Below are 15,790 nucleotides of genomic sequence, written 5' to 3' on the forward strand. Positions count from 1 at the left end.
AGCGTCCTGGACGTTCCGCGTTTTAAACATCTTGGGGATCGAGATGGTGAGGTGGCTATCGTACTGGCTTCCCACCCCGAGGGCCCGGGTTCACATCCCGGCGGTGTTGAATATTTTTCAGAGGCATCTCGATCCCTACTTGAGGTGCTTTGTGGAGGGCACTTTGAGTGAGTACGCCGTCCGTCGGATGGGACGTTAAGCTGCGGACCCTTTGGCGCCTTTCGTTAAGAGCAGGCTAATGCCGACTCCGGATTTCTCTCCACCCTTCATTCTTTCCTCTCCATCCCTTATGGCGCAAATGACCTCAGGTGTCGGTCGTCTCCCCTAAATACTACTACTACTCAATTTAAACATCTTATCTATCCTCCCGAAACAACTTGTCTCTCTCCCGGGTTGGCCCAGCTTCACGCAAAGTTCGATGCCATATCGCTGTTCCAATAACCAGTTCATGACGGAGCGTAACGAGGTCACTATACAGAGGTTTTGCAAACGAATGTTCCGCACTCCGCAAAGGTTAGGAGGCAATTGCCACCGGTTTCCAGCATTTCCTGAGACTGCCCTCCCTCGAACAAAGCCAGAGAAACCGCAGTCCGTCCGTCTATCCGAGAAAAAATAAGTCATACTACTTTTGGGACAGAAATTGTATGTCCCTTATTTTCGACATGGAGTAATTTAGGTTCTAAGTCACCTGTGAGGTTACGTTAAATAAAATGCTTGGCTACGATTATTGTTGCATTCAATGTGCGGAGTTATTTTGCCGAGAAAACGGGGAATTGTGCAGAATTTTTTATCCTGTGTTCGGTGTACACCCTGCACAAAGTATTAGCGCATTACTATCTCGGTCTGATTCTTGACATTACGTTACATTACAAACCTGGAATATTTTGCACATTTATGAAAGTTTATCAAAGAAAGTATGAATGATGCATTCCAATGAATAACTTGCTATATGTTTTCAAATAAAAGGTTATAATAGGCACGGTCTTTGTTCAATGAGGCCAACTACTATGCCAATCAACCCGGAACTGGCCTCTTATTGGTTCATTAGAAATAAATATTTACAAAACATTTTATACTTCGTCTAGACCGAGTAAGGTAGTCCTCATCTATCAAAGGCACGCTTCTCTTTCTGCACCTGACTTTTGGTGAATACGACACCACATTGCCAACAGCCCGTTAATAAAAATGGCGATAAACGCTTTCTGTCAATATTGCCTTGTCTACACAAGGTTTGACAATAAAGAAGATGTAAAAAATTGAAGGATTTTTGAAAACGCACAATGTGGAAGCAAGAAAACTATGGGCCTCAGCCAGGAGCGGGGGAGGCAATGGAGGAAAGATTATATCGTATCATATACTCCAGATAAAATAAGGTTTATGAATAATTTTCAAATAATTTAAGATTTCTTTTCTAGAAATGTTAAAATAAAAACAGCTAGAAATTTTTTTACAAATTAATGCAAATGTAAAAATGCAATTTTTATATTACAATTTCTAGCTGTTTCCCAGCACAGCTGTCGGTCGCCTCCCCTAAAAACTACTACTACCCAGCACAACATGTAATACACAACCTGCACACACCATTTGTCATAATTTTTAGGCTATGCTATTTCCCATTCAGGTGGGGAATATGGCACTCGGCTGCTGCTGGTACGCAAGGAATTAAACTTGCTAGAAAGTATAAATGTTGGACTATGTACATTTCCAAAGGAAACACAAATAATATTAATTCGATTGCCTGTGAGAATTTTCATCGAATAATTGTTACTTAAAATAGCCAGAGTAATGAAAATAGTGATAAAATAAAAAACTACATCATTTTTCACGCTTTACTTTTAATATACCTCAACAAGTTTCAACACTTTCTCGTTATTACGAACATTAGTGGCGGATTCATATTAAAAGGACTTGGTACTTTTCCACAGATTTTTATTATAAGGTACAACGCGTTCGTGAAGCCTCAAAGAGGAGAATATATAAGTGGCGGATATCATAATTTTTCAATGAGAGGAAGAGAGGGGAAGGGATTGGTTAGATGAAAGAGAAACAAGGGAAAAAGGGGAAGGGATAATTGCACAATTCAGAAAGAGGAGGGGAGCATTCTCATTGATAATACCAAGGTCATGTGGAACGAAGATCTTGAAGAAAAGGTTAGGAAGGGGATGGGACATAAATGAGATAGTTGAATTGGTACACACCTCATCTTATATATTTGATACCGTACAATTTTGAGAACAAGTGTGTAAAATAATATGATGAAAATCAGATGAGTATTGGTCATTAATCAAATACTTGCCGAGCATTGACTTATTGTCCACTACGCCAAGATGATAAATGCTACGCCGCTTTACGTTAAATTTTCTTCATATTTGACCAACATAACAACAATTACAATTTGGTGTCGTGTATGTTGAAAAATATACCCCACTCTTATCAGGCACGTTAGAAAAACAATTTTCCAACCGCCACAGGATTATAAAAGCATAATTTTACCATCTCTTCATGAATAATTCTATCCATTTTTTAAAGAAATGTTATTGAAGAAGTACAATTCTGTATAACACTTGGAGCTGGACGGGGAAACGGGAGCGAGATTGGTGGCTGGCATAACAAACTGTTTCCGGCGACGCCACTCTAATAAAATTTGAAAATTGATACGATAATCGCCACTCCTATATGTTTGTCGACCTCTTGAAACGCTGAAACCGGTTGAGGCAAATTAGTAGCGTGGAAAATTATAGAGTATTTTTATTTTATTACTATGCCTACATTCCACAAATATAATTGTAATCTGAGAGTTTGAACCATTTAAGTATACTTCACTGGGATAGCATAGTAAGTGGCATTACGCTTGGCGTTTTAGGCAATGAAGGGTGTGGCTGAAATCTCTCCCCCCCCCTCCCCTATCCGTCTCCCTCTCGCGGTTGGATTATCTTTCACACACTCTTCGTAATCACTCATAGAACGAACAACGAACTCACAGTACACCCTGTAAACCATAGGTCGAACGTGCCATTCTTATGTAATCTGCTTTCTCTCTAACGTTTACTCTTCTTCTCCCTCCTTTTTATTTCTCTTTCCTTTATTATTCAAAACATTTCCATTTGAGTTTTCATAGCGGCTACATTTCTTTCCTAAAGTGATTGGAGCCATCAATAGCATGATGCTTTTAACACACCGCGGAACGCATATAAGATTCTGAAAATCACTGTTCATGTAAGTTTGGCACCAAGGTACGCTAAGTATCCTCCATGTTTAGGTAATGGTTCTCCCAGAGTATTTGAGAAATGTATCGAACGCAGGTCGCGTATGCGTTCATGCTTAGGAAGTACTGATCCATTAAGCTATCCGCGCAATTTTTATCAAAAGTAATACCTTCCAATAATCTAGTATTATTTTGTCCTAGTCTAAAAATTATGTCCGCGAATTTGAGGGTGATTTACTTACTATATAGATACCTACTTTTTACTTACTGCCGTATGCAATAACTTGGGAGCATAATTTACCAAAATAGCATACTAGTTTTATTAGCTCAAAGATCCTTGAAAATTATATCAATTTTATAGCGAAAACATTGCTAAATTCAGAAGTACCTGAAAACCAGTCAATTATATTTTGTTGCATTTTGCATTGTGTAAATTGTAATACATCATCAATTAATTTACGTGATTTTGCTCTTAAAATAATGTGCTTGCCTGCTTATTGACCTCTAATTACCATACGTGTACAATAAACACTCTATGTGAATTTACGATATAAAACTTACATTTCGATTTTGCGATCTGTTTGAATCTGACGCCAAAAGGCAGAATGTGATCTGTCGGCGAGTTGTGACCGCTATGACACATTAAAAATGTTTGACGCGTCATGAATTGAGGCACTCAATAGTTGTGTGAGGAACGAATGATCAGTAATATAAAGTTTATAAAATAAGATAAGCATTCAGAAAATATTAAACTCTTGGTTGCGTTATCAACAGCTGATTTGTTTTCTCTGCGATGACATCTGTGATCAGTACTACCCAATGAGATTCGGGCTTGTCACAGGGTTCCAAAGGTTCTGAACATTCTGCTTGTTTTAATGGTGTAGGTTTCGGGTGCTGTGTACATATTTCACTCGTTTGTATCGAATAAGTGAAAAGAAATTATAATTACTCAAAATGTTGGCCCTCATTAATCGTATACTGGATTGGTTTAAGAGTTTATTTTGGAAAGAAGAAATGGAATTGACACTTGTAGGTTTGCAGTATTCAGGCAAAACAACATTTGTCAACGTTATAGCGGTATGAGATTAATTTATTTTAATTAGTGCATGGATTTTAATTTTCTTTCTGTATTGTGCGCATATTAACTTAACGTAACAAAATGCGTCGGTTCATGAAGAAATGTTGCAAAGAATAACATTATACTCAATATTAAATTTCAGTCGGGGCAGTTTAGTGAAGATATGATTCCAACTGTAGGTTTCAATATGAGGAAAATAACTAAAGGGAATGTGACCATTAAAGTTTGGGATATTGGCGGTCAACCAAGATTCAGATCTATGTGGGAAAGATATTGTCGCGGAGTGAATGCCATTGTGTAAGTATACCTGCATAGTTAGTACGTATGTTTGTGCTGCATAATATGAAATATTATATTTATTATTTCCTGATTGGGTATGTAGCCATGTATGCATCATTTCTTAAAGAGAATCACATCACACCCACTCAGGGCGGTGATCATGGTGATTGATTGAAATGGAATATCATAATCAATTTAAAATCGCCACATTATTGGTATTAATCAATTGTCATGAGTAAACTAGTCTTAAATAATAATTTTCAACAGTTCTGGTGTGATTTCTATGATGTAATGACAAAAATATTTTTTTATAAATTCGAAATTACGTCTCCGTATTGTGACTAATGTCTCATTTGCTCCATTGAAAAGTATTTCTTCGTTCTGTGAAAAATGTTTTGTGAAAGAAATGTGTATTTGCTCAGCATTATGCACAATATGAAAAAACCCGGTTTCCATTCGATGATTGCGGTCTGTTCAAATTATTTGTAGTAATTACATAAGGGTAAATATTTCATTTTGTTTCTTAACCTTTTTCGTGATGCCGTGATGAAACCAATACCAATAAACTCTTAATATGAACAATTTTATAGCTGTTTTTGGCGGAATGGCGTCTCAGTGAATTTTCCAATCGGGTTTATTTTTGTATTTGTGAAGGTTAGAATTATTGCCGTTAGCCTTCATATTCATTTCCCACGAGTTTTTTTCACGATTAATTAGTCTTTAAAGGCAACACAATTTATTAGCACTTGAAAGGTTGAAAGTTATGACATTGCAAGTCCAGAATACCAAGAAGTGTGTAGAAAACTCGGGTGTAAGGGTCGATCATACAATAATTACATTCTTGTATAACAGCAAATGCTCAAAATTAATATATTTTCCTTTTATCATCCTGTTATTCACAGTGTAATTTAAATGTTGGTATAGAAGCTTTTCAGGTAGTCTAGAATTTTTTTTTCTGTTCATCATGAAAAGTCTGTGTTGTAGATCTTGAGTTATATTTTCCTAGAAATAGTTTCATTAGAAAAATATTGTAAACTGAAAGGATTTTAAATAGGGCAAATCAATGCATATGTTCTTCTTGGTTGGCTATGTTGTTTGAATGCATACTAGCAAATGTGTCATAAGTGCATTGCACTGGTATTATTAGTATTATAATTGAATGATCCCCTTTAAGGATGGGTTCATAAACCTCAGTGTACCTAGCTATGCAGATAAAATTCATAGATCTTGGGGTTGCTCAGAGGGCATCCTTAAAAGGCATTGTTTGCACAAAGTAGACATTTTCACGCACTGTTAAGAGCAGGGTATTATGAGTGCCCCATCATCATTATTATTTAGGCGCAAAAAACAAAGAAAATGAGTTAATGATGATGAAAATTAATTTCCATTACTCCAGCTCCAGGCTCCAGAAATGATAGTCCAAGGAATCATTTCAATACCATGCCCGATATCCACATGGATATAAGCCATTATTTTGCAAACTTACTCAAATTATTTACATCTGAGTGTATCCAAGATTACAAGTTGTTTATTATTAATTCAGATCACATCTTTCGAGTAGATGACTAAACCACTGCGTTATTTTGTGCAGTGCTCCCTTGTCCATGACCACACTTTATGTAAACATGTTAATGACCTATTTATCATAAGCATATTCTTAGCAATGGCACTTCCACATTATATGACTACCAAACTTCTTCTTCTATTACTGCTTTGTATATCCCTTGGGGTAATTTGGATGATCCATCATCATTATTTATCAGGTAGCAGAAATAAAGGAAAGGAGTATTGATGATAAAGATTCATTTCAAGAAACCTACAGCCATAATGAACAGAGAAATGTGCAATATATAAGCATAATGTTTGATATTTTTATCACCAATGTGTTACCCTATCTTGCCCTACCTACATAAGTTACCCTAGCATCTGAGGAAGTTGAAAAAATAAACTGGTAAATTTTAAAAAGTGTAAGTTTTTATTTAATGCAAAAGAACATATATTAAATCTTTAAGCTCGGTTTTGATATTCAACCTATTTAAGGTAAAATTTTAGGTGTTTGAGGAAAGGTAGGTATTTTATCCTACATACTTGCAATTCTCTTCACTCTATGTACTCTACTCATATAAGGTCGAAATTGACCTCAGCAGTCAGTCACTCCCTTTACTACTATTTAAGGAAGTTAGTTATTATTTTGTGTTTGAACTTTATACAACTGTCTTTTCTCACTGATCTGATGTTGATACCTAGTGCCTCAACAGAAGTTGTTGCAGTCATTTCAAACACAGCCACAAAATTTTAATTTAATAATCATTTCAGATATCTGAAATTGTTTGAGCAGAGTTGAAGGGTTTTTGGTGCTGAAATCTGTGTTCAATCTGCTAATGTTGAAAGACTGTGAAATAAATGTCTTGGTTGAAAAGATACCTAACTGAATATCATTTATAAGTAGCTTAGATTTGCTGAACTTTGGAGTGCTATGAAGATTTATTGTTCTGATAAATTGCTTTTGTCATACTCTCAATATCCTCTTTGAGTGAGAAAGAGGTAGTAGTTCAATATTATATCATGCAGGCTAATGCATGGGAGGATGGCAGAGACTGTTGAGCTCAGCTATTGTGTGTATGTAGAGTTTATTTTATATAGTGTCAGAGAAGGAAAAGTACAAATAAAAATGCCCATAAATCTCTAATCTTTGTTTTCTAGCTAGATTTTGTTGTAATCTCAAATTGTTCCTGTGGCTAATCCCAGAGTCGTGCAATAAAGAATTATTAAAATGCTTTTAATGATTGAATGTTACATTTTCCTGTCCAATTATATTCTGAGGTACGTACGTGAATTATACCACCGAGTTTTTTTTCTGAGAGTTTAAACATATGATTTTTTCACATCATCAATCTTAGCATTTTTTAATTCTTTTTCATCAAGGGAATGAGCTTTCAATGTATGTAATTGGAGAATTCTGAAAAATATGTTTAGTATTAAAAAAATATTGGGAAAAAAGGTGTTAATTGGATAATTCCTGAAGCTTATCTGCCAATTTTAGTTATGCTAACACAAGATAATGGAATGAGAATTGGGAAAATATTAGTAAAAAGTTAGCATGTTCAAAATGTAAGTCGCGGTAATATTTAATTCACAATTAGATTATGCAGAACCTTAATTTTTGGTAATTATTCAGAATCCATATGTTCTCTCAACTAAGGACATAAGGACTCTCTCAACCCTATTCCAGTACCTAAAGCATTCCCATTAAATTGGACTTGCGATGACAAGTTGAGCTCAAGCCCATCAGTTTCCTCAGTAGAGTAATCAATCAATAATTAGAGACCTTTTTCAGCACTACCTTTCCCACCCTCCCTGTACTTTCAAATTTAGAAGATTTTATACCATGTTATATCCCCCTATGGATTAACATATAATATTTGTTTTCGGCCATTTCAAAACTTGTTCATTCTGCTCTCTATGACTGTAATTTGTTGTGTTGCTGGTACTCATACCTAAATCATTATGCTTTCACAACGCATGGTATTTCCTAGCAATTTTGTAAAATGCATGAACACTGCAAACGCTGTTAATGCACACTCAGTAGTTTCTGTGACAAAAGGAAAATGATTGGAGGGAAGGTTAAATCAAAACAGTTTAAGATAGAAGTAATGGTAGCCTTTGATACATATTTGATGAAACAGTTTAAAAATGAATGTAAGAGAAAGCCTTGCAGTATGTGATAGTTTGATTAATTACTGACCAATGATTGTCAATCTTATACCTTGATAATGAAAGGGAATGGTGGGTCACTAATTAAAATTAGTGTAATGTCATTAAGAGTTTTCCGTCTTTTGACCAATCCCAGACTAATCAGATGTGGGATTATAACTTAACCATCTATGATCATTAGCTAAGATTTTTCAGGTCTCTCAAAAAGTCTAACACCAGAGATTTTAATGCTGACTTAAAGTCATGGTGCTTGACACAGTTTTTCTCTGCATCATGTCACCATCATATCTTGTAAAACATACCATTGTGGTTTCAGTGTTTTCAGCCTGGATGGAGAAATGTGGCCAGGATACAATACAAATCCTCTTCTCTCCTTCTCATCACTTCTGCAAACAAATTAGAAAACATGATTACAGTTCAATACGGACCTTAATGAACTAAATATATAGTCTAAAAGCCAAAATTGGTTTCTCTGGTGCATACATATTTTTAGTTAAACAAGACCTTAAAAAATTGTTTATTGTTAAATGTAATACATACTAGTTAAGTGTTGAGTATCTTATACTGTAAGGCAATTAAGTGTAAAGATGTATCCTAAAGACAACAGTGTTAACCTGTAATGTCTGGGTGCATTCAAAATTTGTGTCATAAGTTAAGTACTTAATCCGTGTCCTCTCGCTCAGCATGCTAAGTATTTTTCAAAAATTGACATTTGGTATCCAAAGTATGAATGCTACTGTTAACCCCTATTCATAAATGTTCTAGTTACATGGTAGATGCAGCAGATACAGAGAAGATTGAGGCATCGCGGAATGAACTGCACAACCTCTTGGATAAAACGCAACTTGCAGGTATACCTGTGCTTGTGTTGGGCAACAAGAGAGATATCCCGCATGCCCTTGATGAAAATGGCCTAATTGAAAGAATGTAAGTTGCTTATTAATTCTCTCTAATGGACTATGTATGTGTTTATGTATGGATATCTATATATATATAATATGTGTGTATGTATATGTACACACATATATATAACACTTATGTGAAAGTCTCACGGATGTGAAGAATAACGTATCTGAAGTTAGCACTAGTGGAAAAAGACAGGAACATAAAAAATAAAAGAAACTCACTAGGTTTCAAATTTTCAGTGGTCCAAGCCACCTTTCTCACGGAAGAGAAGGAAGGAGCTGGTTCCAAGTATGGTGCATATAAAAGTTTTTCCCTACCAATTTCCATCGTAACTCCATCAATCATGATTCAGTGTGTTTGCTTTAATCATTTCCTATAAATCCGACTGGTATATTTTCATAATGATAATGCTAAATGAGATTTCTTTTTATTTGGTATGAATTAATTGCATCTAACTCTACATTAAAAAATGTGGTACTATGTATACATAGAGAATGGGTGTGACTAGCAATTTCGAAAGTGAGGGAAAGCATTACTCATAAAACTGGTGGAAAGCTTATGTAACTGAAACTTACTGAATGTAGAACTTAAGTAAAAGGTAAAATTGTGAGAATATGCTGTACCTCATGAGGTGAGGTGAAAGTCATCAATAAGAAATTTTAAATCACCTTTTGGCTAGCTTTGTGGATACGGATATGTGAAAGGAAGAATTGATTGAAATGTACAGACTTCTGGACCAGGTGAGGAGATGAGACTGAATTTCATTGTTGGTGGACTTAAGAAAAGGGAGATAGTAATGAAAATCGGGAGAAGGAACTCCTGCGTTGAAATTTCAATCAACATATGCAACCTTTCGGAAGCAAAAGTATGTTAGAGCTAGTTAGACTAGGAAGACAGCCCTAGCACATTTATGATTTAAAGCTACCTCCATTGACCAAACAAGGCCTACTTTCTCTCTCTTCTTCATTATTTTGGTATAGAATTTATACCTTTCTACAATTTCCTTCCTATAGTTCCCTCTTCTTCTTGGGGGTTTTAATAATGATCAGAATTGTTTCAATGTCAACATTATAAGTACCTAAAGCCCTTATTGTTAACTCAAATATAGCCGTTTATATAATCAATGTTGAATACAGGTGAAAATAGCCTTTATGGGAGTTTGGCATTCTCACTTGAGGCATGTATTGTTTAAGTATTGTCCACCAATTCCTCAAATTGGTTTTGGTCTATTTTAATCTTCTCTCTCTATTTCTATGCCTCTAATGTCACATTCTATCATGCCAGATTTTACTCATCCTAAAACTATTTCAAATTGCTTCCATTGACCTGTTGATTGCTTATTAATGAATCAGGAAATTCTAGCTTCGCCCTTATTGGAGAAATATTTTGAATCATTTTCCATAAGTATATTTGCCTTAGATCTTAAATCACTTGTAGAAGACATTGAATAATGAAAAATCTCAAAGAGAAAAATTTGTATGGAGAATTAAGGATAAAACAATGCATGGAAAAAACTTCAATGTTAGGGCCAGTTAAGAGGATAGAAAGCATTAATGATTTTTGCTTAAGTGTATCGTGTAATCAGGAAAGATGATGATTATTATCTGTTATCAGTCATGGTTAATGTCAAAATGGTCTTAGTCAAACCCCAAACCTGCTCCATTCCTCTTTATCACACAAGTCAAACCTTCCATCTTGCCAAGTTTGTGGTACCTTTTGTTGAAGGTTCCCTTTGGAGAAAGTTATAGGAGAGGGAGTTTTGATCTTCTCCTACTTCAAAAATAGGAACAGGGATTAAGATGATGCAGTGGCTAGCGTATTGGCTTCCCAACCAGAGGGCCCAGGTATGACTCCTGGAGACTGCAGATCTTTTTCAGTGGCATCCCAATCCCTACTGTGGAGAGCACTTTTAGTGAGTATGCCATCCGTTGAATGTGACGTTAAGCTGTGGACCCCCTGGTGCCTTTCGTCAAGAGTATGCTAATGCCAATGTCAGGTTTCTATCCATCCTTTCTCATTTATCCCAAATGGTGCAAATTACCTCAGCTGGCAGTTGCCTACCCTAAATCTATAGTACTACAAGGGAACAGGGCCTTCATTGTTACCTCTAAATCTGTTCTCCACAACTTGTCTGGATGATTAATGTGGGAGGAGGGATTGGAGCCAAGAAAGACTCTTCCAAGGAATCAGGGATGCAATATAAAACACTTCTTCTGAAGTGTGATGATACATCTTTATAGAGGATAAGACACGTGGTTGTCAAGTTTTTTGTTTTATTGGGTTATTTTGAAATGGGCCGGGGCCAATGGTCCAACTGGATATCACCTTCATGATTGGAGGCTTTACCTTAATATGAACTCTGAAAAGTTAATTAGTTGTTTGGTTTATATTTCCAACTTTCAGATTGCTTACTGCTGGTGCATTGAGTCAAGATAGTTTGTAACTTAGAGATGTTACTCACAGGTTTATGGCAAAGCTGTCAATAAAGAAACTGTTCAAATGTTTTATAGAATTTTAAAATCTGTATTGGATCCGAAGGAGTTAGGGGTAAAACTCCGGGTCTTCACTGATGGAAAATTCACATATACTACACTATAGTATCTGATTTGCATGTACTGTTGAATTATTTGGTGAGATGAGGTGCAGGTGATTTAAAATTCATTTTTTGAGGAGTTAGCATAGTAAAATGCTGGCTTGAAGACTGCATATTCTTATAGTTGACTCAGTTAATCAGTGATGAAAGGTTGAGGCTTTATGTGAATGCCACTAGTATTTTAGAGAATTAACTCTTAAATGATTTAAGTGCCAAAGGCAGAAGTAAAGGCGTAGAGATAAAGGAGAGGATGGAAGCAAACAGGAAGTATGGAATGCTGAAACACTGATAGATTTGCTAGTGTCAGTTTTTTAAAATCTAATGTTATTTTCTATTCTATTTAATGGAGAATTAAAAATGCAGCCAAGAGAAATGAGAAGTGTAAGTAATAATTATGGGAAAATAAAATCTAAATTATGAGGTGATAATATTGAAAAATTGTTTGGACTAAATAATTCTCATATAATGATTCATTCTTAACGAGTGGAGTTAGTGTACCTTCAAGGTACCTGCCTGCTATCTCAGGGATGACGGACTTGTTTTCTCTCTAGGTGTGGGATGTTGAGTTGATTTTGGTTATTAGTAATTAGGTTGGTAACCTAATGCCCATTGTCACCCACGATTGTGCAACTTGCATTTTAAGAGTTACGAGTATCATACTTGGTGCAAAATTCTTCTGTGGGTTATGGCAGAAGAAAAAAATAATTTTGTGAAAAAGTATTACTGTATTGAATTACTTCTCTCAATAGTTTATAAATGGTATATTTATTCATTATAGACAATGACGATGCCGTTATATCCTGGCAATAACTATAACTTGGTTATGGCAGACAGGTTATAACAGCTTGGTAACCCACTGGAATAGAGTATTTCATGATTGACTGGAGGGTTCAGAATACAATTCAGATTCACTAAACCCAATGTGTGTCCTTTTCTGTGTACATAACTTTATGAGAAACAGCAGAATGCACTGGTGGGTACTGACTCATTGACCCTAAAGTTGTGGATTTCTCATACAAAAAGGTTTTAGTATGAAGTGGTGAGCTATAGCATTTAGTATCAAAATTTCAGGTTAACAAATTAATAGTAAGTACTAACTTAAAAGTATTCTTAAGCTTCTAGTATTATTTCAGTCTTAGCTAAAGTGTATTCTTTCAACAATTAAATTCCAACTTCTCCATTATTTTTAAGGAACCTTTCAGCCATTCAGGATCGGGAGATATGCTGTTATTCTATTTCTTGCAAAGAGAAAGACAACATAGACATCACTCTTCAGTGGCTTATTACCCACTCTAAATCTGGTGGACGTTGATGAGAGAGGAAAGAAGTAAAAGTTGTGCATCCTAGCTCCAAAGAAGACCTAAGCTAGCTGCCAACTATCAGCATCCCCTACATCTCTGCTGGGCATGGTGCTTTAGCCATCTGCATACACTTAGCGTGATTCAACTCTTTTATTTGGTCACAATTGCCTTCTTCATTATCCTTTTCCTCAGTAGATAGCCCAGTTGCTTTCAAGTCACTCTTCAAGATATTTCAGTTACATCATCTGCTCTTGTGGTGATTTTGTGGGGGTTAATGAAGAGTTATTTGATTATTATTTATAAAAACAAGAGGCAAAAGAAGCTCAACATGAGAAACAGAAGGGGATGAAATGTTGTATATATTCAGCTACCCAAAAAAGTTTTGGACTTGGTATTTGATGAAAATTATTAACTTACATGATGCAGTTGCTTAGTTTTATGTATTCAATCGCTGAATTCTAGTGGCTGTTGTAAATGAAAGTTACATCTAAAGGAAAAGTTGTTAAATTATTTGTTTTGCCTACAAACGAGTGTCAATGAATTGCAAATTGGTGATATCCAATTCCGGAAGATCTGCGATCTTTGTAGGCTGAATGGTACATTTATATATCAAACATAAAAATCTGTTGGTAAGACAATTTTCATATCTTTGCTTTATTAAAAAACTTTTTGTACATGCAGCTTTAATTACTGGATTTTTGGATATTGGGTAATTGATATTGTATGCACAAGATTTAGTGTACAATATTAATTATACCTTGCATTTGACATGTAATCTTTATGTGGGAAAATGAGCATATGAGAAAGAAATGATAACCAATGTTTATGAAATGTTCATGTAAATAGGGTAATAAAAAATTATTTACCTAGTCTCATATTGGATCTTTTTTGCAATTTAGTTTTAAATGGGGTGATCAGGTGTTCATGGGTATTGCTGTGGTTGATCATTGCTTATGTATGAAAAGGAGATCATGCAAATGTAAGACAATTTCTCATGAGGAATCTGTTAAATTGATTTGGGAAGTCATTCAAGACATTGTTATATTTTATATTTTCTTTATTGTGAATGCAGTAGGTAACTTTTCATCTTGCCAATTATATTTACTACCATAAACGACATAAATTGTCATTTGTTACAGATTTGAGTAAGAGTGAATGGCCACTGATTAGAAAGGATGTATAGGATTCTGTTGGGCAGTATAAAGGTACAGTTTTACTCAAAACCATTAATGCATGAGTATTAGTATGTGTTGTATTAAATATGGCATGAAGAATATTTTAGGTAGAATGTCATGTTTTACATGGATAAGTTGATATTGAGGAAGTTGTTTCTGTCAAAAGGGAATATCAAATACCTAAACTTGTACCATACATAAATGAATGAGGAGAAAATCATCAAGAACCATGGAAGTGAAATCTAAAATTATAATAAGTGATATTTCTGGCAAAGATGCAGTATTATTGTTGAAATGTTCTTCTTTACTAACTCTGTAAAAATGATTCTTAATCGAAATCTTTGATTTATGATGCTTCATAAATTACATATGTAATGTATGATGTACAAATTATAAAACTTTTATATAAAAATAAAATCAGAACTTTCAAATTGTAGACACTTCATTTGATTTGAAATATGGTTCCTTGGAAATATTAAATGCAATGAAAATTTTGCTTTATACTTCCAGGAATCCAGGTCTTATTATTTGAGTACCTATTTACAGTAATTCATGTAATGTCCGACGCTATCAGTCTATATCAGTAATAATATATGTATGTGTGTGTATATATATATCCGGGTTCGATTCCCTGGTAAGGCACTCTGGGCACCTGCAGCTCCACCCAAGCTATGTGATTTTTCAGGTACCAGGTCTTCCTGGGAAACCATAACCGGCACAGGGAAAGGAGCTGGCCCCCCTACCCTGATGTGTGAATTTCACATGCCGTCGGGCTTAGTACTGGGTGAACTCTACCATCACTTACCAACCGACCTTCAGGTTGATTACTGTGTTTATGGTTTTTTTATATACATTCAAACGCAAAGTCCTACCAAACTGCGAACAAATACTCATTCACATGGAAATAGATATAAGGAAAAGGGATTATTATTAGGTAATCTACCGGTTAAGGTAGGTTTTTGGATGGACATAATTACTAATTCAATAATTTGTGACCCCTAGCAAAACACAGCATCCTACTTTACATCAGGTCCCTCTTCAGCTCTGAGTACTTTCTTCCTCCCTTCATCCCGTCCAACATCCCTATCCTGTTCCTTCCCTTTCCTCGTTTGCCTAACATTCTCCCCTCAATTACAGTCTTCAAAATCCGGCTGCTGGTCAATACCCCCTTCATCCACTTTTCCTGCCTCCATAGGATTGCTCCCAGCAAACCCCTCTCTTCGCCCACCATACCAAATACTTCCTCATTTATTTTCTTCTCTGTCCATTTTACCTTCTCCATTCTTCTCCACACCGACATCTCAAAAGCCTCCAGTCTACTTCAATCCTCCTGCTTCAATGACCACGTTTCTGCACCGTACATAGCTACGCTCCATATCAAAGTTTTTACGAGTCTTTTCTTAACATCCTTACTCAACGTCCCCGTCATCAACTCCCTCCTCCTTGTGAAAGCATCTTTGCCTAGAGCAAATTCTTCTCCTTACGTCCCTACTACTTTGACCGTGTTAGTCCAAAACACTACCGAGATACGTAAACTGT

At 35.6% G+C, this 15,790-nt stretch overlaps 1 protein-coding gene across 1 annotated transcript; it reads left to right on the top strand.

Annotated features, from left to right (window-relative positions):
• The first annotated feature begins 3,891 nt into the window (after nucleotides 1-3,891).
• Arl8 (ADP-ribosylation factor-like protein 8) lies at nucleotides 3,892-14,668 on the top strand. The gene is made up of 4 exons (XM_071587286.1): nucleotides 3,892-4,282; nucleotides 4,426-4,580; nucleotides 9,042-9,203; nucleotides 12,967-14,668. Exons 1-4 carry the CDS (start codon nucleotides 4,160-4,162, stop codon nucleotides 13,085-13,087), a joined length of 561 nt encoding a protein of 186 aa, XP_071443387.1. The 5' UTR covers nucleotides 3,892-4,159; the 3' UTR covers nucleotides 13,088-14,668.
• The last annotated feature ends 1,122 nt before the right edge of the window (nucleotides 14,669-15,790 follow it).

This window comes from Hetaerina americana, unplaced genomic scaffold, assembly GCF_022747635.1.
Source record: "Hetaerina americana unplaced genomic scaffold, ioHetAmer1.1.p SCAF_3, whole genome shotgun sequence".
NCBI classification, from domain to species: Eukaryota; Metazoa; Arthropoda; class Insecta; order Odonata; family Calopterygidae; genus Hetaerina; species Hetaerina americana.